The sequence below is a fragment of the Hordeum vulgare genome, chromosome 2H (genome assembly GCF_904849725.1).
Source record: "Hordeum vulgare subsp. vulgare chromosome 2H, MorexV3_pseudomolecules_assembly, whole genome shotgun sequence".
In the NCBI taxonomy this organism is placed as follows: domain Eukaryota; kingdom Viridiplantae; phylum Streptophyta; class Magnoliopsida; order Poales; family Poaceae; genus Hordeum; species Hordeum vulgare.
The window spans coordinates 603086250-603112793 of NC_058519.1; the positions used below are offsets into that span (position 1 = coordinate 603086250).

A 26544-nucleotide genomic window follows, 5' to 3' on the forward strand; every position below is an offset into this window, starting at 1 on the left:
AGACGGACCAACGAACCAACCCACTCCGCTGCCGCTTCGGTTTCGCCCCCTTCCCCCTTTGCCCCTTCCTCTTCCCGAGAGCGAGGACCGAATTTCATCAGACACAGCCCCGTTCCCCGTGTCCCCTCCAAACCCTCGCCGCCGATGGCCGGCGGCTCCTCCTCCCCCTCGCCGGCCTCCGCGCTCATCCAGGTGCGCTGCGCGGGCTGCCGCGGCGTCCTCGCCGTCGCCCCCGGCATGACGGAGTTCATCTGCCCCAAGTGCCAGATGGCGCAGCGGCTGCCCCCGCAGCTCATGCCCAAGCCGCCCCCCTCCTTCTCCCCGCCCTCCCCGCCCAAATCCTCCGCCGCCCCCGCCCCCTCCCCCTCCCCTGCCCTCCCCGCTCCGCCGCAGCCCCGGAAGCGGGCCTCGCAAACGCCGCAGGCGCATGGGGTGGACCCCACGAAGATCCAGCTCCCCTGCGTCCGCTGCCAGGCCATCCTCAACGTGCCCCACGGCCTAGCCAACTTCCGCTGCCCGCAGTGCGGCGTCGACCTCGCCGTGGACGTCTCCAAGCTCCAGAACTTCCTCGCCGCCGCCAGCAACGGCGCCCCCCTGGCGCAAGTCCCTATGCCCCCGACGTTCCTCCCGGTGTTGCCGCCAGGCATGCCGCAGCCGCCACAGCTGGTTGCTGTCACGACAACTGTCCCTATTGGGCTGCCCGCCACAGAGCCGCCCGAGGAGATCAATGAGGTATATTGATTGGTGGGTGGCATGACATGACATCATGCGTGGAGCAGTTTAGCATCTCACAATTTACCGATTCATGTCGCATTCTCCATTGCTCAACATGCGCGGCTGCAAAATAGTTTGTGACATTTCACATAAACATTCAGCTGCTCTGGTGTATACAATGTCCCATGTCTGCTTCGTTGCTGTACAATCGGGCTCGCAACCTTGCCCTTACTATGATTTCTTCAAGCAGGTCGCTGTTGACGTTGAGCGCGATGAAGATGAAGGTGGTACCGTTGGAGAAACTTTCACTGATTATGTAAGAATTCCATTTAATTTCATTGATCAGTCTGCACTTTGCGGAAATGCTTTGCAGTACTTCTTACAATTATTAGTACTATTTTTTACACTCAATTCCTTTATAATTTGCCATATCTCCACTTTTTCAGAGGCCTCCCAAACTATCTCTTGGTCTGCCTCATCCCGATCCAGTAGTAGAAACTTCTTCGCTGTCAGCTGTACAACCTCCCGAACCGACTTACGAGTTAACCATCATGGATGAATTGGATCAGACTAAGACATTATCTTGCTTGCAAATTGAGTCAATAGTTTATGCTTCTCAGGTTAGTTCACATTCTATGATTTGCCTATTATTTTATTTGTACTATCACGCCTCTTGTAATCCCTTATGCTGTTGTATGACAGAGGCATCTTCATCATCTCCCTACTGGTGATAGAGCAGGTTTTTTTATTGGTGATGGTGCTGGTGTTGGTAAGGGCCGGACAATTGCTGGATTAATCTGGGAAAATTGGCAACAGGGAAGGCATAAGGCAGTGTAAGACTTTTTGGCAAGAATTCCCACTCAGTCGCTGCTCTGCTGAACTGTTAAGAATTTCTGCCGTCTTCTTCACTACACCTTTAGCTGAATTTGCTGTTGCGATTTCCAGTTGGGTATCAGTTGGTTCCGACTTGAAATACGATGCTCGAAGAGATTTAGATGATGTTGGTGCAAAATGCGTACAAGGTATGAAATCTAATAAAATTGATTGACATTTTACCTCGAGTGAATTTCATCTGCATTGCACCAACAGTATGTAACCCCTGCGGCCCCACATGATAGCATCTTCAACTGTATGTGAATTGACATGTGGATTTAACGACACAACATGTATCTAGAAAATGCTAGCAGGGAATGATCGGGTGTGAATGTCTTCTTAGGCAGAAAAATGTAATAAATGGCAAAACATAATGTTTCAATCTAGTAATAGATGCATCGTAATGGACCATATATTTACTAATACTGTGATCCATAGATCAATGCAAAAATGATAGTAAATATATGTACCCCGTTGCAAGTAGTTAGCAGGAACTGGGAACCTGTTCCTGACCCTGTCATTGAAATTGAAACTGAAACTCTTCTGAGTCTTCTTCTATTCTTACTCCCTGTAGTAGTAGCATCGTAATGGACCATATATTTACTAATACTGTGCTCCATAAGTTAATGCAAAAAATGATAGTAAATATATGTACCCCGTTGCAAGTAGTTAGAAGGAACTGGAACCTGTTCCTGACCCTGTCATTGAAGTTGAAACTGAAACTCTTCTGAGTCTTCTTCTTACTCCCTGTAGTAGTAACACCGTAGCCCAGTCGAAGTTTCCAATTCGGTCGTATGGCGACTTAACTTGAATTTGATACATGGAAATTATTGTGTATCTTCTCAAGAAAATGCAAAAGCTACATGTCCCTATGCTTTGAAAAAAAATGAAGAGATAAATTGCAAGCCTAGGACCAGGGCACCAGGCCATAAGTACATAAACAATAGTAGTATAGTATAATACACTCATGGATCGGCTACCATTCTCGGAAAATAAGTTGGGAGTCCTGTCGCACTAGGTTCCGTCCACAACCTTGCCTCGTTCTTGACTGCTCAGCAGTCCTTGCGTATCTGGGTGCTGGCCAAGGCATTTAGTGCCTTCCAGATGCACCAAGTGGCAAGCTGGAAGAGCAACACCATTCCTTCCCAGTGGGTGCGTTGGGGTGGTTTGGCATATGTTTAAAATGTCTGTATGTGATTGGATGTGGTATGTATGTACATCCCTGTTAAGCATGCATGGACTTATTATGTTCCAAATTTGAAATATTACGTTCTAAATTTAAAATACTGAACATAACCTGAATGGATATCTGTGGCACATCGAAATGCTACCTGCGAAACTTAAGCAAGAAATCATAGCATCTTGATAACAGAAGTGCATGTATATTGTACCTGTTTTCCTGTTTGGAAATAAACTATATGAATAATATAAACTACCTAAACATAATATTTTGTTCACAAACATAGGATTGGCAGGATCACAAAGGATCGTGATCCCTAAGGATCTTATGATCAAGATTAGGATAAATGATCCAAAAAACGACACGTCTCAGAAAGGTTCAGTATGATCTTACATTGTAAGATCACACACTAATGGCACTATGCATCGGGATGTGGATAGTGCATGAAGCTGTACAATGAGAACCTTGGATGAAAGAGAATACAAAACCTTTACATTTCTTTCTGCCAGAATATTGGCGATGTCCTGTTTAGGTAATTAAGTTTTTGAATACGAAGGATCTCGGCAGGCACTGTACACACATGACCTTTTTTAGGAAGTTGTTAAGAGTATTAGTAGTAATATGTGTTGATAACATGTTGAATCGTGAGAGGGGAGTACCTGCAGACTGTGTATGTGTGTGGCGGCTGAGCTGGGAACGGGATGGCCTGAAGCCTCCTTCTAGGTCAGTCTCTTTACATGGGCTTGGGCCCTAAGAGATAAGTGGGTGGGCTGGGCCCATACCGGTTCAACATAACATTTGATCATACTACTACTGGCGTTCGTGTTTTGCATCGTTGAGAGAAATTCTCCACAAAAAAGTAGTTTTTGACTTTTTTCCTCCAACTGCTAGGCAGATTGTTTCGTGTAATCAGTCAACACCTCATATTCTTTGCCATTTTTTTTTGCATTTCATATATATGGCTGATGTTTACGATTGATATTGGTATATTTTGTTATGCAGTGCATCCTTTAAATAAGCTACCATATTCTAAGCTAGACTCGAAGGCCATTGGGATAAAGAATGGGGTAATTTTTGTAACTTACAGCAGCTTGATAGCATCATCCGAGAGAGGCCGTTCTCGTTTGCAGCAACTAGTCCAATGGTGTGGACATGAGTTTGATGGTCTCATAGTGTTCGATGAGGTAATAGATTTGATTTAGATATTTATATTTACAGCTAAAAGAAAGAACAAGCAGAGCTGAATTTCTATCTTTTTTTTGCTGCTGAATAGTTTGTTTTGTAGCCATATCTGTATAGCTGAGTGTATTTTGTGCTCAAGTTACATTTTCCTTGCAGTGCCACAAGGCCAAAAATCTTATTCCTGACGCAGGGAGCCAGCCCACCCGCACTGGTAAAGCAGTTCTTGAGATCCAGGTTTGTCTATGGCTGGAATCATAATCTAACAGGAAATTAAGTCTTCACTGTTCTCTATGTTTCCAACTTTGTGAATGTTAGAAGTATCCTTCATACTAACATTTTTTTAATCTAGTCTGAACATAGGGTATTCTCTTGGTAAAATTGTAAGGAAAATAAGGGCCTTCTGTTGGCTTATTGCCATGATCTGATGGGATTTGTCAAGTTCTAGGGTCCAGTCAATATAAAGAGTATTCAACCTAGCTTAATCTGTTGCTGCATGCCAAGTTTTTTTTTCACCATATGAACAAAAAAATAATACAATTGTTAAGTGTGCATGCGCAATACACATCAGAGTTCGGTTGATACAAGAGTATGCAATCTACCTTAATCTGTTGCTGCATGCCAAGTTTTTGATTGTCCCAGCGTGAACAAAAAAAATATAATGCGTTTTTTAAGTGTTCACCCACAATTTATATCATGCTAAACATTTAATGTGTTTAAGAAGTAGCCAAACAACATTTACTGTGTGTTATCCTCGTCTTATTTTATTAACTTAAATTTTGTGTAATAAACAAATAGTGAAGGCACACAATACTGATGGCATCAATCGAATTTTGCTGCCATCTCAATTTTTGATCTTTCCCTCATTTATACCATGAGATTTGCTTCGATGATGGACACAAAACATGGTTATATTTGATATTGGTACATCATGTTTGGAAGAATATATATTTGATATACACATGTTGAATTAATACTATGATATCACCAATATGACATAACAGGAAAAGTTGCCTGAGGCCCGTGTTGTTTACTGCTCAGCAACCGGTGCATCTGAACCACGGAATTTGGGCTATATGGTTCGACTTGGACTCTGGGGGGACGGAACATCATTTCAGGATTTTCCACAATTTTTAGGTTAACTGATTTATCCCTTTACTTGAATCTTTCTTTCATGTAACAGTTAGTTTAAAGCATATGCTTTTAAGTTGACAGCACAACAAGCAATTGTTTTCCTAGCTAACTATATTGGCCATTGCAGCACAAGCTGCATAACACAACATAGCAATTGCAGCACAAGCTACATAACACAACATAGCAATTGCAAGCTGTCCCTAAATATGTTGAGATCACGTAGTAGGATCATCTGACTTCACTGTGCAAAGGATGGCTTGGTTAGAACTAGACACATCTCGTAATGATCACGAGAAGTTTATGGAAACAGAGTGAATATAGTTGTTGGGTAGTATCTTTGATTTATTGCTGCTCCGAGTAATTCAAGCTGCACCTTTGATAATCTAAATTATAATTTCTGGAGTGCAGTCTGTGCCATATTTTCAGTTTGTTTTGTAAGAGAGTATTTGGGTTTCGCGTTAGATTATGTTAGGCAGTTACTTTTTGTTTCCTTTGGATTCTGAGCCATTTTAGTGAAGCATTGCTTGCCTTATGCTTCATTGGAAGAAACTGCTGTAAAATTTAGTACTCTCTCCGATCCATATTAATTGCCGTTGATTTAGTTGCACTAAATCAGCGACAATTCATATGGATCAGAGGGAGTAAAATTTACCAAATGTTTGTAGTTCTTCATACTTTATGCAAACATATGCAGGTGCTCTTGAGAAAGGTGGTGTGGGTGCTCTTGAACTAGTCGCTATGGACATGAAAGCTAGGTTAGTGGTCTTTCCAGATCTCACGTACTATGACCGAGGAGCCCATATGAATGGGTACTAATTACCATTTGCCAGTTGTGCTGTGTGAATGGAAAATCAACTAGAATTCATCTGCCCTAATCTGTTTGAACTATTAGCTGATGCATTTTTCTATCAGAATGATATATTGAGTACTTTTATTAAATGTCTTGCAGGGGTATGTATGTTTGCCGTACACTAAGTTATAAGGGGGCGGATTTTGACACTGTGGAGGCTCCTCTTGAGGAAAGAATGATGGTAAAAACCATACAATATTAACATGCTTTTTTGTCTTGTGGCTTTATTTTTGGTGACATGGTCGCTTTGCACTTTCATGTCTTGTTCCTGTCAATTTTTGCTTATCCATAAAGTATGCTCTTTGTAGTTTGTATCCCAATTTGTTGTTTGTTTGTGTTTGAGATTTTTTTATTTGTAATGATATTCATGTGTTACAACTAATTAATCTTTTAGGCTCTCTATCCATGTCTTAACAGAAAAGACAATTAGCTTACGATAAAGTTGTTTCATTGTTATCTATAATACAGAATATGTACGGAAAGGCAGCTGAGTTCTGGGCTGAGTTGCGCCTTGAGCTCCTATCAGCAGGTGAAATCTCTGGAGAAGAGAAAGGCATCTCAAATCAAATATGGCGGCTATATTGGGCCAGCCATCAGGTGTTGCTTCCTTGCATCTTTTCTAGAAACTAACTTCATCGAATTTTCTTACCTTTGCAATTCTGCATCTATTACAGTTCCATGACTGCGTGGTCAACGTCATATTGCTTTCTTTTGGCACAGCTTACAATATATCATAGGGAGTATGTTAGATATTGCCTCACGTGCTAAAAAGGACTTACACATGTTACTCATATGAAATTGATGGCTTCTTTTTGCAGCGTTTTTTCAGGCATATGTGCATGTCTGCAAAGGTCCCTGCTGTTGTGAAGTTGGCTAAGGAGGCTTTGGCTGAGAATAAATGTGTGGTCATTGGTCTTCAGAGTACTGGAGAGGCTCGAACAGAGGAGGCTGTAACAAAATATGTATGTTCATGTTTCCTGCCTAACATCTGAAATTCCTCTGTCCCTCTCTCTCTCTCTCCAGCGTACTGTAGCTCCTTCTGAAGTGAGTGCTTGATTATATGAAAATTGAAACAGGGTGTTGAAATGGAAGACTTTGTTTCTGGTCCCCGGGAGCTTCTTCTGAAGCTGGTAGAAGAAAATTACCCTTTACCTCCAAAACCTGATTCTTTTCAGCAAGGTTTGTGCTAGTTGTTTTTAGCATGTTAACCCTAGCCAGGTTTTACCAACTGCCACATCTTTAGTCCTTGTTGCATGCAGAGTTCCGCGTGAAGTTAGTGTTCACTCTAGTGATATTTCCTTTTACTGGTCAACCCAATTTTATATCAATTATCACTTGCATAGTCACATGGACAAACTAATGGGTTAGAGTGTGACCCTTTCATATAGTAAACTGGGTCAGCATCCTGTTTAGGGGTATTTTATTTCATTTTGCGCCCTCCCTGAATCATTTTCATTTGATCATCTTGTTTCTGGTCTTTTGGTTATTCTAGTTGTCTGCTCCTTTGCTATTTAATTAAATAAGGTCTTGTAGGTGAAGAAAAAGTCACGGAAATCCAGCGTAAGCGGCATTCTGCACCAGATGTATCTTTTAAAGGGCGAGTTAGGAAAGTAGCAAAAATGGAAGAAGTGAGTGATGATGATAGTGATGACTATTCTCCATGTAAGTTTTTTGGGAATCACATAATTATAGTCTCAGTTGCCAGCCACATAGCAAACCTTTTATTGCTTAAGTACAGCAGTGCAGTTACAGGGTGTGTCACTTTCTGTAATAGCATAGCTGTATTGAAACGTTAATTAAAATGTCAGCACTAATATGATTTTGACCAGTCTTACCATTGTTCCAGTAATCCTGTATTCTGGTACTGGATACAGCTGTCAATAACATGCTGGGAACATGGTGGTAACTTTTGGAAAATAGCAATTCAGGTTTTGTTCATTCGGATGTACAGATGTATCTTCATTTATGACATCGGATACACCTGTTAATGTACTCATTGGGAACAACATAGTTACTGAACTCACCAAAAATACTTGTATAATCTATATTCTCAAAGACGATGAGGAAATAATTTTTATATAGCATAGGAAAAAAACAACTTCTTATACCTGTAAGAATTTTGGGACTCTGACTTGAGCATACTTGCTCTGGTGTCTGGGTGTATTCAAGATCAAGTCATTTGAGCTGAGCAACAGAAGAAAGAAACTAACCAACTTAAAATATCTTGGCGGATAGTGGGTTAGACACTCTGGGCAGTGCCCTAACACTCTCACTGCTCAATGCTGTTACACAAAGTTAGGTTATGTCTATGATGTTGCCTCACCCTCAATGCTATGACACAAAGGTCTGGAAAGGCCATGTAGAAGTTATATGTGCAGCTGTTGCTAAATATTAAGACATCAAGGTCTACATGCTGGTATATCATAATAGTAACATCCTGCACTGTGCTTCTAACAGTCCTTCTATTTCTGCAATGTTTAAAATAGCAAGCTGTGGCCTGTCAGGACTTCCGGGTAATGTTTTACCCTTTGCACTGGGTAGTGTATGACGGTACTTAGTGTGCGTAATATGCTCAGGCATGTTTACAGAATATAAATTTAGTAACTTCAAATAATCATTTGAAAAAAGAAGTAATGAACGGAAAAACTAAAAGGCGTGTTTGATACAATATTATAACATGATAGTTTGAGACACAGCTATTGCTACTTGATTACTTCTGATTAGATATGCAGAACTTTTTAATTTATATTCTTTTGATTATTGTTAATCTACTTCAGCCGAGTCATCAGATCATGAATCAACAGAATCGGATGAGGAGTTCCACATGTGTCAAATCTGTAACTCAGAGGAGGTGACTTTTATTGCTTATTATTTAGTGCTTTTGTGTTAAATAGAATCATACAGATTTATATTGTTGAATACAAATTCAGGTCTGTACATTCTTTGACCTCATTCCTCTGTTTAAGTTATACGGGGTGCCATTTCTTTTGCAAAACCTCCTGACTGTGGCTGCTTTCATACTTCTTTCTTCCATATTTGTCAGTACCATTTGCTATTTAATATTGTAATAAGTTGTACTCCCTCCGCTCACAAATATAAGATGTTTTGGATATTTTAATATGGACTATAAGCAGACTGAAATGACTGAACAAACACACTAAAATTTGTCTATATACATATGATTCAGAAAAAAATTAGAACATCTTGTATTTATGAACGGAAGGAGTAACTGAGAACTATGCCAAAAGTTGATTACCACTGTAGATTGTTGGCAGGAGAATATAATATCTGTAGAAGTGAAAATCCTTTTGAGTTTTTTCTTGTTAAATCCTTTTGTATAATAATATCTTTATTTTCAGGAGAAGAGCCTATTGCTCAATTGCTCTGGTTGTTCTCTACGTGTTCACCCTAGCTGTCTGACACCACCTTGGACTGGTATGTTGACTGATGATTGGTCATGCTATTCATGTAAGAAGATTGAAGGCCAGGAAATGGAGCATGATGCTAATATAGCTGATTTTTCAAAGAGGTATTTGTGTTTCTCATGAATCACGATCTTCATCCGCCTATGATCATTTCCATGGTTTATAAATGCTTTCTTTTGTGTCTTATTGTCAGGTATGTCTCTGCAGTAGAGAGCAAGTTGAAGATTTTGGATATCATACGTTCTTTGGATCTCCCTAATAATCCTCTGGATGATATCATTGATCAGGTAATTTTGGCTCCTGGTAGGAATGTTGATAATCTTAATCTTGGCTGTTCTCTCTAATTTCTTTGCTTGTATTAGACTTTTATGCTTATTGGGTGATATGAAAAGGATAGGAATGCATTCAAGTTTAGAATTAACTAATGTCCGCGAAGATTGTCAATCCAGTGCAATTAGTGGTGGCCAGTGTGACCTAAGAGGGTGCTTGGATCCAAGAGACTAAAACTAGTCTGACTAAAACTAGTCTCTTTAAGAGGCTAAAGTTCCAAGCACCCCTGACTAAAGAGAGGCTAAAACTAGTCTTGAGGCTAAAATCTTTTAGTCAGGGGTACCCCTACTAAAATGTGCATTAGTCCTCTCTCTCCTCATTTAACTCCTCATGCAAGTTTTGGATTGGAGGGTTTGGAGAATAATAAATGCTCATTAACTTGATTTTAGTCTCTTTAGTACTTGGATCCAAGCATGAGTGAGGCTAGCAAGTTTTAGTCTCATTACTTTTAGTCATGGGACTAAAACGTATCCAAGCACCCTCTAAATGTAGCACTAGTAGTGATTTAGTTCATCCCACATTTAATGCCTGTGGACCCAAACATATAGTATTTCCGGACTCACTCTTTTGGGTGAAGTGAAGCTCAATATCCTTAGTCCTAATGAGTTCCCATGCAGGGTACTCTTTTTTTTTAGAGATTTCAGACCTTGGAGTCTTTTAGAGATTACAAATATTCTCATACACATACCTAGGTGTCTTTTAATATGAACTGATAGGATTGTATAATGATGCTCTATTTCATTTCTTGTTTTCTGGATATTTTGGTAGATAATTATTATAAATGGTGGGTGCTAGGGTAATGGATGGTATTACAATATTGCATTTCAGAGCAGAAGAAAGGGATGTTCGAGATGTAAAACCATTTGCATACTGCTTGAGTAAGCATTGCTGGAAGAGCTTCCTTGTTGGCATCTGTTTTTGGCTGAAGATGAAATTTATATCTAGAACTTGAACTTTATGTGTAAAAAGAAGGGACAGCTGATGTAGATTTTTAATTAGTGTCATTCTTCGCTTTAGGCTATAACATATTAAGAGCATTCCATTTTATTTGGATTTTGTAGCTAGGGGGGCCTGACAAGGTCGCAGAAATAACTGGACGACGTGGTATGCTAATAAGAGCTTCAGATGGGAAAGGCGTTATTTATCAGGCGCGGAACGCGTGAGATAGCTTACTTATGTTAGTGTTTTACATTTTTCTTGTCAGCTATCCCATACATGTATATTTGTTGCTTGTAGGAAAGAAGTCTCAATGGAGATGATCAATATGCATGAAAAGCAGCAGTTCATGGATGACAAAAAACTAATTGCAATTATATCTGAAGCGGGATCAGCTGGTGTTTCCCTACATGCTGACAGGAGGGCAAAAAACCAGGTTTTTGTATCTCCATTTTTTCCATCTGTTGCAACCACACCAATCTTCTATTTGTAATGATGCCTAAAAATGCTTAAACAAAATTTGCAGCGAAGAAGAGTACATGTGACACTAGAACTCCCCTGGAGTGCAGACCGTGCAATACAGCAGTTTGGGAGAACACATCGCTCTAATCAAACATCTGCACCGCAATATAGGTCTGCTGTTTATTCATATGTCTAGGCTTTTTTTGTTGATCTAAGCTTTATATTTGCACCTTTTGTTTCTGAAGTTATATAATCTGCTATCAAGTTCGAAGTTCCAAAATATGACCAGAATTAAGATTTTATGGTATTGTCTGCTTCTGCATGAAGAGTTAGATCTGGATTGGATTTTTTCCCACATAGTGATAGAAGCACCTGTCAAGGATAGTATAGGTAAAACAGTTATTAACTCATCGATCAGTTGATGTATTGTACTCCCTCCGTAATGAAATATAAGAGCGTTTTGATCACTAAAGTAGTGATCTAAACACACTTATATTTTTTTACAGAGGGAGTATGTAACTGCAGATGGTTATCAGCTGGAATCTGGAAGGATTGATGACTTGCTAATGCATATGTGTAGAACAGTATTGATGTGTATATTTTCCAAATCTGCATAGTAATGAGCATGCACTTGTTTTCTACGCAATATTTTGCCTTCTAAAGGCTTAGGCAGGCTACAGACATTTTCTTGTAATTGTTGAAGTTAGGCAGGTTATAGGTTTTGCATTACAGGCTATGTTTCCTGTCTGCCATCTATTATATCTTGTAATGGTTATAGGTTCTGCATTACAGACTCCTTATAGAGAAATCTAGTCAACTACAATTTCACTGAACTTGTTGGTCTCACAGGGTTAATAATTGCTATGCACACAACATAAATCATGCAGCACTCAAATGCTGAGATAATCAAGCAAAAGTTATTGTTTGGTGTGTGAGGGTTGCGCTCTGCTAATTATATTGGTCGTCCTGGCACATTTCATGTTGAATTTATTTTCTTTTTGTGTGATCTAGACTGTAGAATGATTTATATATCCTAATAACAAATCTGGAATCCCAAATGTAGGCTTCTTTTTACAAATCTTGGTGGCGAAAAGCGATTTGCATCTATTGTGGCAAAAAGACTAGAGTCTCTTGGAGCTTTAACACAAGGCGATCGCAGGTTTTTGCTGGTCTCAACCAACTTTGTGTAATAAACATCAACATTTCTGATCCTAGATTTCAACTTCTCCAGGGCTGGACCTTCTCTAAGTGCTTTCAACTACGATAGCACTTATGGGAAAAAGGCTCTAACCATGGTGTATAGGGGAATAATGGAGCAGGTTTGTGTATACTTTCAGTTATTTTTCAGCGATTTCCCCTCTTTTTTGCCTTATACATCATTCTAAGAGTTGGTTTCAAGGCGACCAGGATACTTTTCCAGTTGTTCCTCCGAGGTGTTCTGATAACGAGGCCAGCATCCAAGAATTCATTACTGAGGCAAAGGTTGCTCTAGTATCAGTTGGAATTATAAGGGATGCCACAGTATGTAAGTTTATCTAAAGACCCGGTTCCTTTCTGTTTTTATGCTTTCATTGCTAAATGAATATATGCGTGCATTTTTAAAGCTTAATGTGTACATTTCTGCCTATCTTTGTCACCTGTTTACTATCTTCCATTTTTTTTTCTGGCATACCTTGTTAATACAAGGTTTGGTATTTTGTCCTTCTTTATCAAGCTTGGAATATTCGGTAATCTTGCATAATTATTTGAGTTTGATGCTAAATGCCAGAATGTTACAACTCATTAGTATTCAGATTGATCACCTGGCAGTATTTACAATTTGTATGTCATATTCTATCTCTTGTCAATAGAAAAATGGCTCACTAAATGATTTTTTCAGGCAATGGTAAAGTTGCAGGGAAGCTTTCTGGTCGTATTGTTGATTCAGATATGCATGACGTTGCTCGTTTCCTTAACCGCCTTTTGGGATTGGCTCCTGACATCCAGAATAGGTAAGTTTTCATGCACGATTTCCGCATAATTGGTTGGGCCATGCATGCTAACACTTTCTATGAGCAGGTTGTTTGATCTTTTTACAAGTATACTTGATGTTGTCCTTCACAATGCGCGAAGAGAAGGGCAGCTGGATTCTGGAATTGTTGATATTAAAGCTAAGAGTATTGAATTGAAAGAGCCACCAAAGGTAATGCCTCTTTTTGATCTTTTTCTTGTGAGATTTTACTTCTGTTAACCATAAAGTCACAATGTGAGTTTTGGTGCAGACCGTTCATATTGATAGCTTGTCTGGTGCTACAACAGTACTGTTTACTTTCATCATTGATAGGGGAGTTACCTGGGAGGTAAGAAGAAACATTTGGGTCAACCATTTGTTCTTTCATTGATTACTTTGTGGGCATGATTACTCGTTATATTGAAGTGCAAGAAACACCTGTTCTGTACTGTAATATTTATCATTTGTGCATGAATTCTTTCGTGAACATGTTAATGTGTGAAGTCGGCAAAGGCAATGCTTGATGGAAGAGAGAATGATGGTGCTGGTTCTTCTAATGATGGGTTTTATGAGTCCAAAAGGGAATGGATGGGGAGAAGACACTTCACTCTAGCTCTTGAAGGGTATGTTGTGTTATATAAGGAAGATATTAATTTGTTTGGATATTTTAATGAGCTATATGTTTGCATCGTTTAAGAAGTAAACCCCCCTTCCATTGATGGCGAGAAGGAATGAGAAAAGTTGGAATCATTGCAAAAGGTTTAAATTTGAAAATACAATCTTCCTTGAGAATTACTTGTAGGACCTAGGGGCCACACATGTTTTGAGAAATTATAAGAGAACTACGCTGGAGCAGCTTTTTATTGCGGAACTAAATAAAACATTCTTCTATCTATTACCTTGAGTGTGACAATGTGTGCCCACTACGTGGGGACACGTCCCTTACTTACTCGTTTTTCCTTGCTGGATTGAGATGTCATGAAGGGCGACAAATGATTACGAGTGCTTGCATGATCTCATTTGAGAAGCTGCTTTGGTGGCATCACATGGCTCCTTCTCATGATGCTTAAAGCAGCGTGTCATCCAGTAATCCTGTCATGTCGATTGGCTTCTTGCTGGCAGCACAGTCCATGCCATCACAACTGTGTCAGGTTATCGCTGTCTGGTGGGGCCAATTCGCCGGTTCTATAGTGACCCTCAAAAGTACTTCTCTTTTGCAAGTTAATGTGATTTGTTGATAGTTTCACAAGAAAGCTAAGGTTTGAGAACTTATTACTCTTTAACAAAGGAAATGCGAGTAGAAGATTTATTTAGTTATTGGCAACAATCTGAGACTGGAATTAGGTTTGGTGAAATGCATATATATTTCTTTTTTAGAAACGGAGGCTAAAGATTTGCGTGAAATGCATATATGAGTGATTCATGTAAATATATATGTGGTGTTTACTTGTCCTTTCATGTGAAATCTGTTTGATGTCATTGATGACTCAACTTTATATTGTTCATGCACAGCTCAACTGAAGGTATATACAAGATAATTCGACCTGCTATTGGTGAAGCATTAAGGTATTTTCTGTTCATGATCATAACTTTTTTCTCGCACAGATTTTATGTGATGTTTTTGAGACGCATAGCTTCTGTTAGGAATATGCAACTTGTATTCCCATGAGGCCATAGGCCGATATATATACATGTACAGGTTATGGACTATATGCAGGAAAACCCCTTATATATTGGGATAAATACAAAAGGGTACATGAGTTGTATTATAACTCTAACACCCCCCCTCAAACTCATGGTGGATGAACAACACTGAGTTTGGAGAGATAAAAACCATGTTGTGCTCTAGTCTGAGCCTTCGTCAGGAAATCCGCCAACTGTAACTCGGAAGGCACATACTGAAGAGCAACAACCTGATCCTGCACAGCAGCGCGCACATAGAAAGCATCAACACCAATATGCTTGGTGAGCTCATGCTTCACAGGATCGCGCGCAATGCTAATAGCACCTGTACTATCAGATAAGAGCAGAGTCGGTGTAGTGACAGAAACACCAAAATCCTGAAGTAACCACCGTAACCAAGTCACCTGCCGTCAAAAGAGCCATTGCTCGCAACTCAGCCTCTGCACTCGAACGGGAAACTGCAATCTGTTTCTTCGTCTTCCAGGCAATGAGAGAACCACCAAGAAAAACACAGTAAGCAGAAAGTGAACGGCGATCTGAAGGATCACTAGCCCACGTAGCATCCGAATAGGCCTGAAGCTGTAAAGAACTGGAGCGAGGAAAGAATAAACGGTGAGAGATTGTGCCCCGAAGATATCGGAGAACACGGAGGAGATGACTATAGTGAACCGATGTGGGAGTAGAGACAAACTGACTCAGAATATGAACCGGATAAGAAATATCCGGACGAGTGACAACTAGATAAACAAGACTGCCAACAAGATGACGATAGCGCGTCGGGTCAGGCAGGGGATCACCATCAGTAGCAGAGAGGTGAACATTGAGCTCCATAGGAGTCTCAACAATGCGCTCATCAGTAAGAGCAGCACGAGCAAGAAGATCCTGGATATACTTTTCCTGGGGTATAAAAAAGCCATAAGAGGTAGAAGAGACTTCAATCCCAAGAAAATAGCGAAGAGGTCCAAGATCAGACATAAGGAACTGCTCACTAAGACGAGCCTTGACAAAGGCAATATACTCAGGGTCATTCCCAGTGATGACCATGTCATCAACATAAAGAAGAAGAAGAGTCCGACCACGAGGAGAAAGGTGAATAAACAATGCTGGATCATGAACACTGGGTGAAAAACCAGCGGCAGTCACCACAGATGCAAAACGCTCAAACCAGGCTCGGGGGCTTGCTTAAGGCCATAGAGAGAGCGACGAAGACGGCATACCATGCCATCAGGAACAGAATACCCAGGTGGAGGCTGCATGTACACCTCCTCACGCAGCTCACCATTAAGAAAAGCATTCTTAACATCAAGCTGAGAGATAGACCAGTGACGTGTAGAGGCCACGGCAAGAAGTGTACGAACAGTGGTCATATGAGCCACAGGAGCAAAAGTCTCGTCATAATCACGACCATGCTCCTGCTGAAAACCACGAGCCACAAGACGAGCTTTGTGAAGCTCAAGAGAACCATCAGAGTCTTTACCTTGTAGACCCACTTACAAGTGATGGGACGGACTCCAGGAGGAAGGGAAACAAGATCCCACGTACCTGTGCGTTCAAGAGCAGCAATCTCCTCAGCCATCGCAAACTGTCATTCAGGATGAACAACAGCCTGATGATAAGTAGTCGGCTCAAGAACAGCAGCTCCAGCGGTGGAAAATCCTAAGCGATCAAAAGGCGGATGAGGACGAGAACGCAAGCCATAAGTAGGCTGAGACGAGGATGACGGCACATCCAGAGAGGCATCCACAGAACGTGAACGACGAGTGTAACACTGAGGAAAAGATGGAACAATGGAAGGAGGAATCGCTAAAGTAGAATCGGAGAGTGGCGACGAAGAAGTCACCGGAGATGAAGGTGTAGAATCCGGTGACATGCTAGACGAGGAGACCGTGGAAGATGGTGACGACAAATCGACTGGAGGTGGAGAAGCAGAGGGAGCGGAATGAGTAGGCAAAGGCTCGACGAGTGTGATAGGCGTGTCAGGAAAAGTGAGAAAAGAGATATCCTCCACTGAAAAAGTCGAGGAAGATGGGTGTGGGTAGAAGGGACGAGACTCATCAAAAGTCACATCCCGAGAGATACGTATCCGACGACCGATAGGATCCCAACAAGGATAGCCCTTATGCTCATCACTATAGCCTAAGAAGACACACTCAACAGACTGAGCAGTCAGTTTGGTGCGTTCGCGGGGGGCAAGAAGAACATAGCAAACACAACCAAACAAGCGAAGCGTCGAATAATCGGGAGACCGATCAAAAAGACGCTCGAAGGGAACGCCACCCTGTAGAGCAGCGGAAGGCTGGAAATTGATGAGATAGGTGGAGGTGGAGACGGCCTCAGCCCAAAAATGAGGCGAGAGAGAGGCAGCAATCATCAATGCATGAGCCGTCTCAAGAAGATGACGATGCTTGCGCTCAGCCACGCCATTCTGAGCATGAGCACCAGGACAAGAGAATTGAGAGAGTCCCTTGCTCAGCAAGAACACCACGCAACATCTTAGAGATATACTCGCCAGCGGAGTCAGCACGAAACACACAAATGGGAGAAGAGAACTGAGTATGAACCATGGCAGCAAAACGCTTATAAATGGACAACACCTCACTACGAGAAGTCATGAAATAAAGCCATGTGTAACGAGAGAAGTCATCGATGAAAATAATATAGTATTTATGACCCCCTTTCGAAGCGAAGGGAGCCGGACCCCATACATCGGAATGGACTAAATCAAAAGGACGCTTAGACACTGACTCACTATGTGGATATGGTAACTGAATCTGCTTGCCAAGACGACAACCCTGACACTCTAAGGAGGCATCTCCTGAGACAGACCCCAGAAGGCCTCGACGAACTAACGACGACAAACGAGAACCACACAGATGACCAAGTCGATGATGCCACTGCTGGAAAGAACCAGTAGCCGAGGCGACCAAAGCGGAAGAACTGGCGATAGAATGGGCAGCGGAAGGAACATGAAGCCAGTCCAACTCCCAAAGACCCTCAGAATCACGGCGGCGAGGACCAGCCCCAACCAGAGTGTGCGTGCGACGCTCCTGGACAGAACAAGAGTCAAGATCAAGGATGACACGACAACCAGAATCAGCAAGTTGAGCAGCGGAAAACAAATTCATGGTAAGTCGAGGAACATGAGCAACATCGGGAACAGAATAAGGAGTGGTAAGAGTGCCTCTACTAACGACAGGAAGGGGAGTACCATCAGCGGTGAGGACATGATCAGGAGAATCAAGCGAACGAAGAGAGGACAGGGTGGAAGAATTAGAAGTCATATGAAAGGAAGCTCCAGAGTCCAGAACCCATGGGGATGTACCTGACTGTGTAGAAGGTGGTTGCTCAGTGCGGGAAGCCTCAGTCACAGAACCAGCAGTACCCGTTGAGGAAGAACCTGAAGCAGCGAGCAGACGCTTAAGTCTCAGAATATCCTGCTCAGTGAAAGCGATGGCTGAAGCTGTCGAGGTAGGTGACGAAGTCGCTGTAGATGATGACCGCGCCTTGTGCAAGTGTTTCTTCTTCGTGTAGCAGTGGGGCTCAATGTGACCATCATTGTTGCAGTAGTTACAATGTGGACGGGGGCGACCTGAGCCGCCAGAAGGAGTGGGCAGGAGCGGCGGAGCACTCGAGCGAGAAGGGGTCGGTGCAGCAGGTGGCGTAGAAAAAGTCCGAGCAGCGAGCACCGAGGGAACCTCCAGCAAACCAGCACCACGTAAGCGAGTCTCCTCAGCACGAATCTCAGAAAGCGCCTCCATGAGAGAAATACGGCCACGAGCAAACAACTGAGCACGCCGGGGCTCAAACTCCTTACGGAGCCGAGACAGGAACTCGTAGACGCGATGAAACTCCAAGTCGGCCTGTACAGCCTGGCAACAGGGGCAAGTACGACAACCAGCACTGCGGAGAGAATCAAGCTGGCGCCAGATAGCAGAACTCTGTGCATAGAAGTCATCAACAGTAGAGTCACCCTGATGAAGAGCATGCTCCTGACGGACCACAGAGAGGTATAAGGCATCACCAGAGGGTTCGTAGCGCTGACGAAGGCGGGTCCACATCTCAAATACAGTAGGAAGGCCCAGAAACTCAGAAGCAAACTGAGGCAGAACACTAGCAGTTAGAACGGCGGCAGCACGAGCATCATCATCAAGCCACTGGGTGTAAACGGACAGAGCATCATGATACACCTGAAGAGCCGCCTCATAAGCCAAGACCTTCTCATCATAAGCACTCACAGCGGCCTCATCAGCAAGCTGAGTCGCATCCTTTGCGGCCTGAGAAGCATCCGCAGGAAGAGCCGGTGGATCGGCGGAGTGGGAGCCACGGGAGGAACCGGACATGGCGGACAACAGACCTCGCCGGAAAGAAAACCCCATAGGCGGATGCCACGCATGTGAATGCGCATGAAGCCAATGAACTCGGTGTAGTTAGTGCCATCAAAGATCACTGGACATCGAGGAACAGCAACATAGCCGGATGCAGCAGACATTTTTTTTTTTTTTGAGATCACGTCGAGGCAGGAGAAGCCGGTGAAATCCGACGAATTCAGCAGCGGGGGGGCGACGAGATCGGGTGACGAGAGCTAGCAGGCAGTAGCTTTATAGATCACGTCTAGGTGTTGTGAGCCGCTGATGGTGACGGGAGCTAGCAGGCAGTAGCTTTATAGATCTCGTCCAGGTGCTGTGGTTCGATTCCGGATCGGGATTGGATCCAGCGGCGCCTAGACAGCCTGGTGCGATTCTGGATCAGGAACGAAATCAGCAGAACGGTTAACCGAACTGGATCAGGATCGGGAGCCTTGTGGTTGACGTCCCGGGAACAAAGAGCAAGGCGCGACAGGTGGAGTCGCGCGGGTGGGGAAGTCGTCGCTGGGATCGGGTGCCACTGGATCCGATCGGGGTCAGATCAAGAGCCGCCTGGTAACGGGGCCACGGGAGCCGCTGGGATCGGGGCTGACGGGGCCTTCGATGCCAAATCCAACAGCGGCTTCTTCGTCGCCTGGGAACGGGGCCACGCGAGCCAGTGTCGCCGCTGGGATCGGGGCTGGCGGGACCGTCGATGCCAGATCCAATAGTAGCTTCGACGGGAGGAGTCGGGGCTGGAGAACCAGCAGCTTCGACCGGAGGAGGGAGGAGGAGATCGAGGACCAGCTTCGATCGGGACAGAGACGGATCAATCGCACGAGTTGCAGCGTGCAAAAAATTGACCTAGCTCTAATACCATGTTAGGAATATGCAACCTGTATTCTCATGAGGCCATAGGCCGATATATATACATGTACAGGTTATGGACTATATGCAGGAAAACCCCTTATATATTGGGATAAATACAAAAGGGTACATGAGTTGTATTATAACTCTAACAGCTTCATGATCACTCTCTGTAATCACCATATAGCAGCCTAGAAAGACATTGTTTCGTGTAAGTGGTCTCAATTCATATTTATTATTGCCGCTCCATTGCAGGGAGATGCCTTTAAGTGCACTGAAGGGCAAGTACAGGAAGGTCTCATCAATTGACAAAGTTAGCAAAGGTTGGCAGGACGAATACGATATTTCATCGAAACAGGTAATATAAAAAAACCTTTTTTGTGATTTTTAAACAGTTAAACATGATGACATTTTCCTAAACACTGGTGTGGATTAAACCTATGACCTCACAGTCATGCAGCTTTGCACTTCACTCACTTGCCACTCATCCGGTGTAATATTATGTAACCATTCCACTCAGCTAGGGAAATAGTGACTTGAGTACGTTGGAGAGAAGTGCAAGTTGGCATGGGTCTTGATATATACTCCCTCCGTCCCAAAATAAGTGTCTTGAGCTTACTACAAATTTATACTAGAGCTAGTACGAAGTTAAGACAGTTATTTTAGGACAGAGGAAGTATAATCTAACTTATGAATTAGTATACAATTACTCATTGAATAAATATTTTTGACATATTTACTAGTCAGGTATTCGCATTATCAAAATTGAGAAGTTTAACCATTTTGATATGGGACAAGCGCACAGGGCTGTAGTGCTTGGGCATGTCTTTTTTGTCATTTATTTGAGTAAAACCCTCCAAAGGATATTCAACCTCCATGACTGACTCAGCACGCAAATCTCTGGAAGTGCTCTGTGTAGTGAATAATATTGTGTGACTTTGTGTCTATGGATCCATGTTGTATTTATTTTATTAGTTCTGGGTTAAGTTTGTTTTCCATATTCCACTTATGACTTGTTCAGTTGAAGGATGAACAAATATTGCGGACGCTTGTGTGCATTTGCCCTCTTCTATGCACATTTCTTACAGTAGCGCCTTTTTACCTCATTTCAGTGTATGCATGGATCCAAATGCAAAGTTGGGAGCTACTGTACAGTAGGAAGAAGGCTGCAGGAGTTTAACATTTTGGGTGGTCTGATACTTCCAGTGTGGGGTACAATAGAAAAGGCCCTAGCTAAACAGGTTTACTTCTCTTATTCACATGCATTCTGTCTTGCTACTTATTCCCCGGCGTTGAGTGGTAGGGCTCCTCTATATTTCAGTGCGCTTGTATGATCGTGGGTCTTGGGATCTTGTCTTCTACGCAAGGTTAACGAGTCGACGACTCGTTCCGAGGTTGAGACTCATAAGACTAATCGTGACTAATCGACACTAGTCGACAATGAAGTGTAGTCGGCCCTGGAGTTGACTAGTCCTTCGACTCATAATCCATGCCTCTACTGTTTTCTGGTTGACCTAGACAATATCTGTAGAACTGCACCCCTTTAGGGGTATGGTAAATGACTCAATGAACTCAATGGATGCATACAGAAGAAAGAAAGCGATGGCGTTGAAGGAACCGAGCTAAGTAGAAATTTTGCTTACAAGTAGCCAACAATATAAGTGATTTATGATGACAAGAACTATAGCAGCGGATCTACTTGAAGCATTTTAGACTCGGTGAGGTTTAACCTTGGAACGACTCGTCGATTAGTTCCAAGGTTAGCTTTTCAAAGCAGAAGTTGGTAACAAAAGCTGAACCCAACACAGCCTAAGTTGGCCAGTTTTATGTTAACTGGTATATCCAACTGAGTACGAGGAACTTATTTAGAACAGAGATGACACGTGAAGGTATCCCGGTGGTAAACAACAACAACAACAACCAAGCCTTTCAGTCCCAAACAAGTTGGGGTAGGCTAGAGTTGAAACCCATAAGATCTCGAAGCCAAGTCATGGCTTTGGAACGTGGATAGCTAACTTCCATGCACCCCTATCCATTGCTAAGTCTTTGTCGATATTCCAAACCTTCAGGTTGTTAGGAAGTATTAGTATTAGTCTAGGAGTCCTCATTAGTCTATTAGTATTAGTCTAGGAGTCCTTATTAGTCTATGTTTACTTTCCTTGCACCTCAAGTCTTGTGTAATATATATATGCCCCTTGGGCCTTCAATAAACATAAGTTGCGTTCCTACCATGGTATTAGAGCCTAGGTTTAGGTCTCTGGACGCCGCAACTCGTCCTCACGATCCATTTTTTTTTCTTTCCTGTTCCTGCTCCAGCCACCGTTCCCGTCGCTGGATCCCGTCTCAGCCCCCGTTGGATCCCGATCTCCCGCCGGATCCCGATCTCCCGCCGGCCCCTGTGGGTTTTTGTCCCCGGCTGCTGCAGATCAGGCCGGAACAAACCCTGATCGAGGAGTAGACGGCTGCCGCGGCGGCGGCGGAATCAGAGGACATGTCGGCGACCTGCGAGAGGGGGCGGAGGAGGCCAGGGAGCTCGCCAAGTACGAGGAGGACTGCAAGGATTACAAGGGGACCCTGTACCTGCTCGCCATGTTCATCTCGACCGCCTTGGCGGGGCTGATCGCCGGCTTCCTCGTCCCGCGCACGCCCCAGTGGTACAACCTCTACTGCTGGCAGACCTCCGTAGTCTTCTCCTTATCCTCCGCGGTCGCCATCATGGTTCACACACGGAAGTTCGGCTTGTCCGGTCCTCCCCAGAGGCCAGACCGCCAGATCCCCCCCTTCCGTGCTGCTGCTGTTTCCCTGCTGTTTCGATCCTGTGGTCAACTGCTGCTGCTGAGGGCTGATTCCTAAAAAAAAAAAGAAACTGCTGCTACGTGGTGCTGCTCATGCTGCTACATGATGCTATTGGTCACCGCTGCCTCTGCTACACACGTGCTGCTTGCTACCTTGTCGTGGCGTGTACTGTTTAGCTCCCGATTGCATGTTCTGCTCCCGCACGTCCAACTTGCGTGCTACTGCTATTCCCTTCGCCATGATATTTTTTTTCTCTTCCGCTGCCATCATCCCTAATCTAGTGTGTGTTTTCTAGTTTTCTATATTTTCCGCTGCGTTCACCAAATCCGTTGATATTTTGTGTTTTCTCATGCCATGCGAGTCCACCATACCTTAGTCCGTCGGCCTTTTCTTTGGTCCTGATCCTTTCTATGCAACTTTTGTGGCCTATTTGCCCTTGTTGTTTTCTATAGGATTTTCTGGACTTCTTTTGCATTGTCGATCTACGTCCATCGTGCCTTATCCGCCGAGCTTCTTTCGCCGACGGTTGTCGTGGACTATGATTTTCTGCACGATGCTTTATTCTCTTGATGTGCCATCTTCTTTTGACAACCCATCTTCTCTTGATACTTTTGTTGTATCTCAAGTGATGCGGTGTCTTCCTCTGATGTGCCATCTCTTCGGTGTCTTCCTCTTGATGTGCTATCTTCTTTTGACAACCCATCTTCTCTTGATACTTATCTTGTATCTTCAAGTGATGCGGTGTCTACTGATGTGCCATCTCTTCGTTCTCTCCTTCGGCGACTCGACAAGTTTTGAAGACTCTTCATGCTACGACGACACTCTCAAGACGCGGATTTGGATTATCATTGTTTTTTTTAGTATTACACTTCTTCAAATGCAATGCTATTGCATACGCTTTGCATTTGAGGGGGGGGGGGGTTAGGAAGTATTAGTATTAGTCTAGGAGTCCTCATTAGTCTATTAGTATTAGTCTAGGAGTCCTTATTAGTCTATGTTTACTTTCCTTGCACCTCAAGTCTTGTGTAATATATATATGCCCCCTGGACCTTCAATAAACATAAGTTGCGTTCCTAACATAGGTCTCTCTTAACGGACTCCTCCCATGTCAAGTTTGGTCTACCACGACCCCTCTTAACATTCTCAGCACGCTTTATCCGTCCGCTATGCACCGGCGCTTCCGGTGGCCTCCGTTGAATATGTCCAAACCATCTGAGACGATGCTGGACCAGCTTCTCTTCAATCGGTGCTACCCCAAGTCTCTCTCGTATATCGTCATTCCGTACCCGATCCTTCCTTGTGTAGCCACATATCCATCTCAACATGCGCATCTCTGCTACACCTAACTGTTGAATATGTCGTCTCCTTTTTGGCCAACACTCCGCGCCATACAACATCGCAGGTCGGATAGCTGTCCTATAAAACCTGCCTTTTAGCTTTTGTGGCACTCTCTTGTCACAGAGTATGCCAGAAGCTTAGCGCCACTTCATCCACCCAGCCTTGATTCGGTGGCCCACGTCTTCATCGATATCGCCATCCTTCTGCAACATGGACCCCAAATATCGAAACGTGTCTCTCTCCGGTACCACCTGCCCACCAAGGCTAACCTCTCCATCCTCGTGCCTAGTAGCACTAAAACTGCACCTCATTTATTCAGTTTTAGTTCTACTAAGCCTAAAACCTTTTGATTCTAGAGTCCGCCTCCATAACTCTAACTTTCTATTAACCCCCGTTCGGCTATCATCGACTAGCACCACATCATCCGCAAAGAGCATACACCATGGGATATCTCCTTGTATATCCCTTGTTACCTCATCCATCACCAAATCAAAAAGATAAGGGCTCAAAGCTGACCCTTGGTGTAGCCCTATTCTAATCGGAAAGTCATCGGTGTCGCCATCACTTGTTCGAACACTTGTCACAACATTATCATACATATCCTTGATGAGGGTAATGTACTTTATTGGGACTTTGTGTTTCTCCAAGGCCCACCACATGACATTCCGAGGTATCTTATCATAGGCCTTCTCCAAATCAATGAACACCATATGAAGGTCCTTCTTTTGCTCCCTGTGTCTCTCCATCAGCTGTCCTACCAAGAAGATGGCTTCCATGGTAGACCTCCCAAGCATGAAACCAAATTGGTTTTTGGTCACGCTTGTCAACCTTCTTAAGCGGTGTTCAATGACTCTCTCCCATAGCTTCATAGTATGGCTCATCAGCTTGATTCCGCGGTAATTAGTACAACTTTGAACATCCCCCTTGTTCTTAAAGATTGGTACTAAAATACTCCGCCTCCATTCTTCGGGCATCTTGTTTGACCGAAAAATGAGGTTGAAAAGCTTAGTTAGCCATACTATCGCTATGTCTCCAAGGCCTCTCCACACCTCGATGGGGATACCATCAGGACCCATCGCCCTGCCTACTTTCATCCTTTTTAATGCCTCCTTAACCTCACACTCCTGGATACGTCGCACAAAGCACATGCTGGTATCATCAAATGAGTCGTCTAGCTCAATGGTAGAGCTGTCAACCTCTTCATTGTAAAGGTTGTCAAAGTAAACCCAAAGGAAAGTGATAAACAACATTAAGAGAAAATATAGGGAACCACTGGATATGTTTATCCAAAAAGATAGAAACCTTTATGGATGAACGCCAATCGTCGGCCCTCGAGAATTCAACTAAATCTTGTCTGAAGGGTAATCGTATAAGCTCAGTATGCCACAACAAGTATCTGGGTGATAAACAACATTAGGGAACCAATATAGGGAATCATTGGACATCTTTATCCAAAAAGAGTTTATGGATGGACATCAATTGTCGGTCCCTCCAGAATTCAACTAGATCTGTAAGGGTATTAGTAAAAGCTCAGTATGTCACAATGAAATGAAGTTGCAGATTGGTTTGCTGTCTGTATTCTATGCTTGAACTGGATAACTGTGCCATTGAAATGGTCGCTTAATGCACTTGTGCTTTGTTTCTGAAATTGAACAGGTTTACCAAAATCACAAAAGAGTACGTGTTGTCCGTTTAGAGACAACGAATGACAATCAACGGATTGTTGGACTATTCGTTCCAAACGCAGCGGTGGAGTCGGTACTAACAGGTTTGTTTTTCATTCACATAGTTTTTGTCATGTAGTTACTAGACTGTAGAAATTATTCTAATGCCCACAGAAATTTCACCGGGTGGTGCTGAATCTCTGCTAGAAAGTAAAAAAATATATATACGGTCATGCCGTGGTGGTGGCACATCATATGGGACAAACTCAACCGTTTTAGCTGAATTCTATTTTGTTTCCTGTAGTACGACGTCACCTTGTTTTTTGCAAATGTTGAAAGATTGATATGTACTCTTAGTCACTTCCATTATTCCTTTTGTGACGTTTTTTTTAAAGTCAAACCAGTTACATGTGATTCTTATACTGTCTTTTGCAGGCTTGCAGTGGGTCCAAGATATTAATGATTGACATGGAAATACTTGATTTCTGACGTTCATATTGGTGGTGTTAATCACATGGCTGATGTTAAGAAGCAGCAAGTTTCAGAGGCTTGGCACATTTAATTTTGTTTCTAGGGAGCTGCTAAGTTAATCTGTCCAATTTATGGATGCTCTTAGCTTAGTAATTAGGCGAGTAAATACTAGCAACTTTCTGTGTGTAACATATGCAGTACACCATCAGTGGTCTCTTGTTTGCGTTTGGTTTACATCTTGTATATTGCCATGTAAAGCAACCAAAAGCTCAGGTAATCTCAAAAGAGAAAAAAATAGCAACTCGCCAA

At 43.0% G+C, this 26544-nt stretch overlaps 1 protein-coding gene across 2 annotated transcripts; it reads left to right on the forward strand.

The window, feature by feature from the left end:
- On the forward strand, positions 1 to 26544 carry LOC123427655 (protein FORGETTER 1-like). 2 transcript variants are annotated; one of them, XM_045111749.1, is made up of 32 exons: positions 1 to 732; positions 965 to 1030; positions 1161 to 1334; positions 1417 to 1547; positions 1660 to 1736; positions 3770 to 3951; positions 4106 to 4183; positions 4951 to 5083; positions 5775 to 5835; positions 6030 to 6111; positions 6399 to 6527; positions 6749 to 6892; positions 7007 to 7109; positions 7464 to 7592; positions 8708 to 8781; positions 9290 to 9459; positions 9549 to 9642; positions 10747 to 10844; positions 10922 to 11057; positions 11148 to 11254; positions 12147 to 12242; positions 12315 to 12402; positions 12491 to 12608; positions 12963 to 13074; positions 13142 to 13265; positions 13345 to 13422; positions 13578 to 13696; positions 14586 to 14639; positions 20222 to 20324; positions 21079 to 21207; positions 25757 to 25868; positions 26200 to 26544. In XM_045111749.1, the coding sequence occupies exons 1-32, from the start codon at positions 145 to 147 to the stop codon at positions 26229 to 26231; spliced, it is 3921 nt and encodes a 1306-aa protein (XP_044967684.1). In that variant the 5' UTR covers positions 1 to 144; the 3' UTR covers positions 26232 to 26544. The 2 variants fall into 2 exon arrangements, with proteins under 2 accessions (XP_044967684.1, XP_044967685.1); XM_045111750.1 differs by having other exon boundaries at positions 7470 to 7592.

Coding starts and splice junctions, on each gene's coding strand:
- LOC123427655 (XM_045111749.1), top strand. CDS start 145: ATGGCCGGCGGCTCCTCCTCCCCCTCGCCGGCCTCCGCGCTCATCCAG. Junction 10,845..10,921: donor ATTTATCAGGCGCGGAACGC/GTGAGATAGCTT, acceptor TGTTGCTTGTAG/GAAAGAAGTCTCAATGGAGA. Junction 25,869..26,199: donor GGTGGAGTCGGTACTAACAG/GTTTGTTTTTCA, acceptor TGTCTTTTGCAG/GCTTGCAGTGGGTCCAAGAT.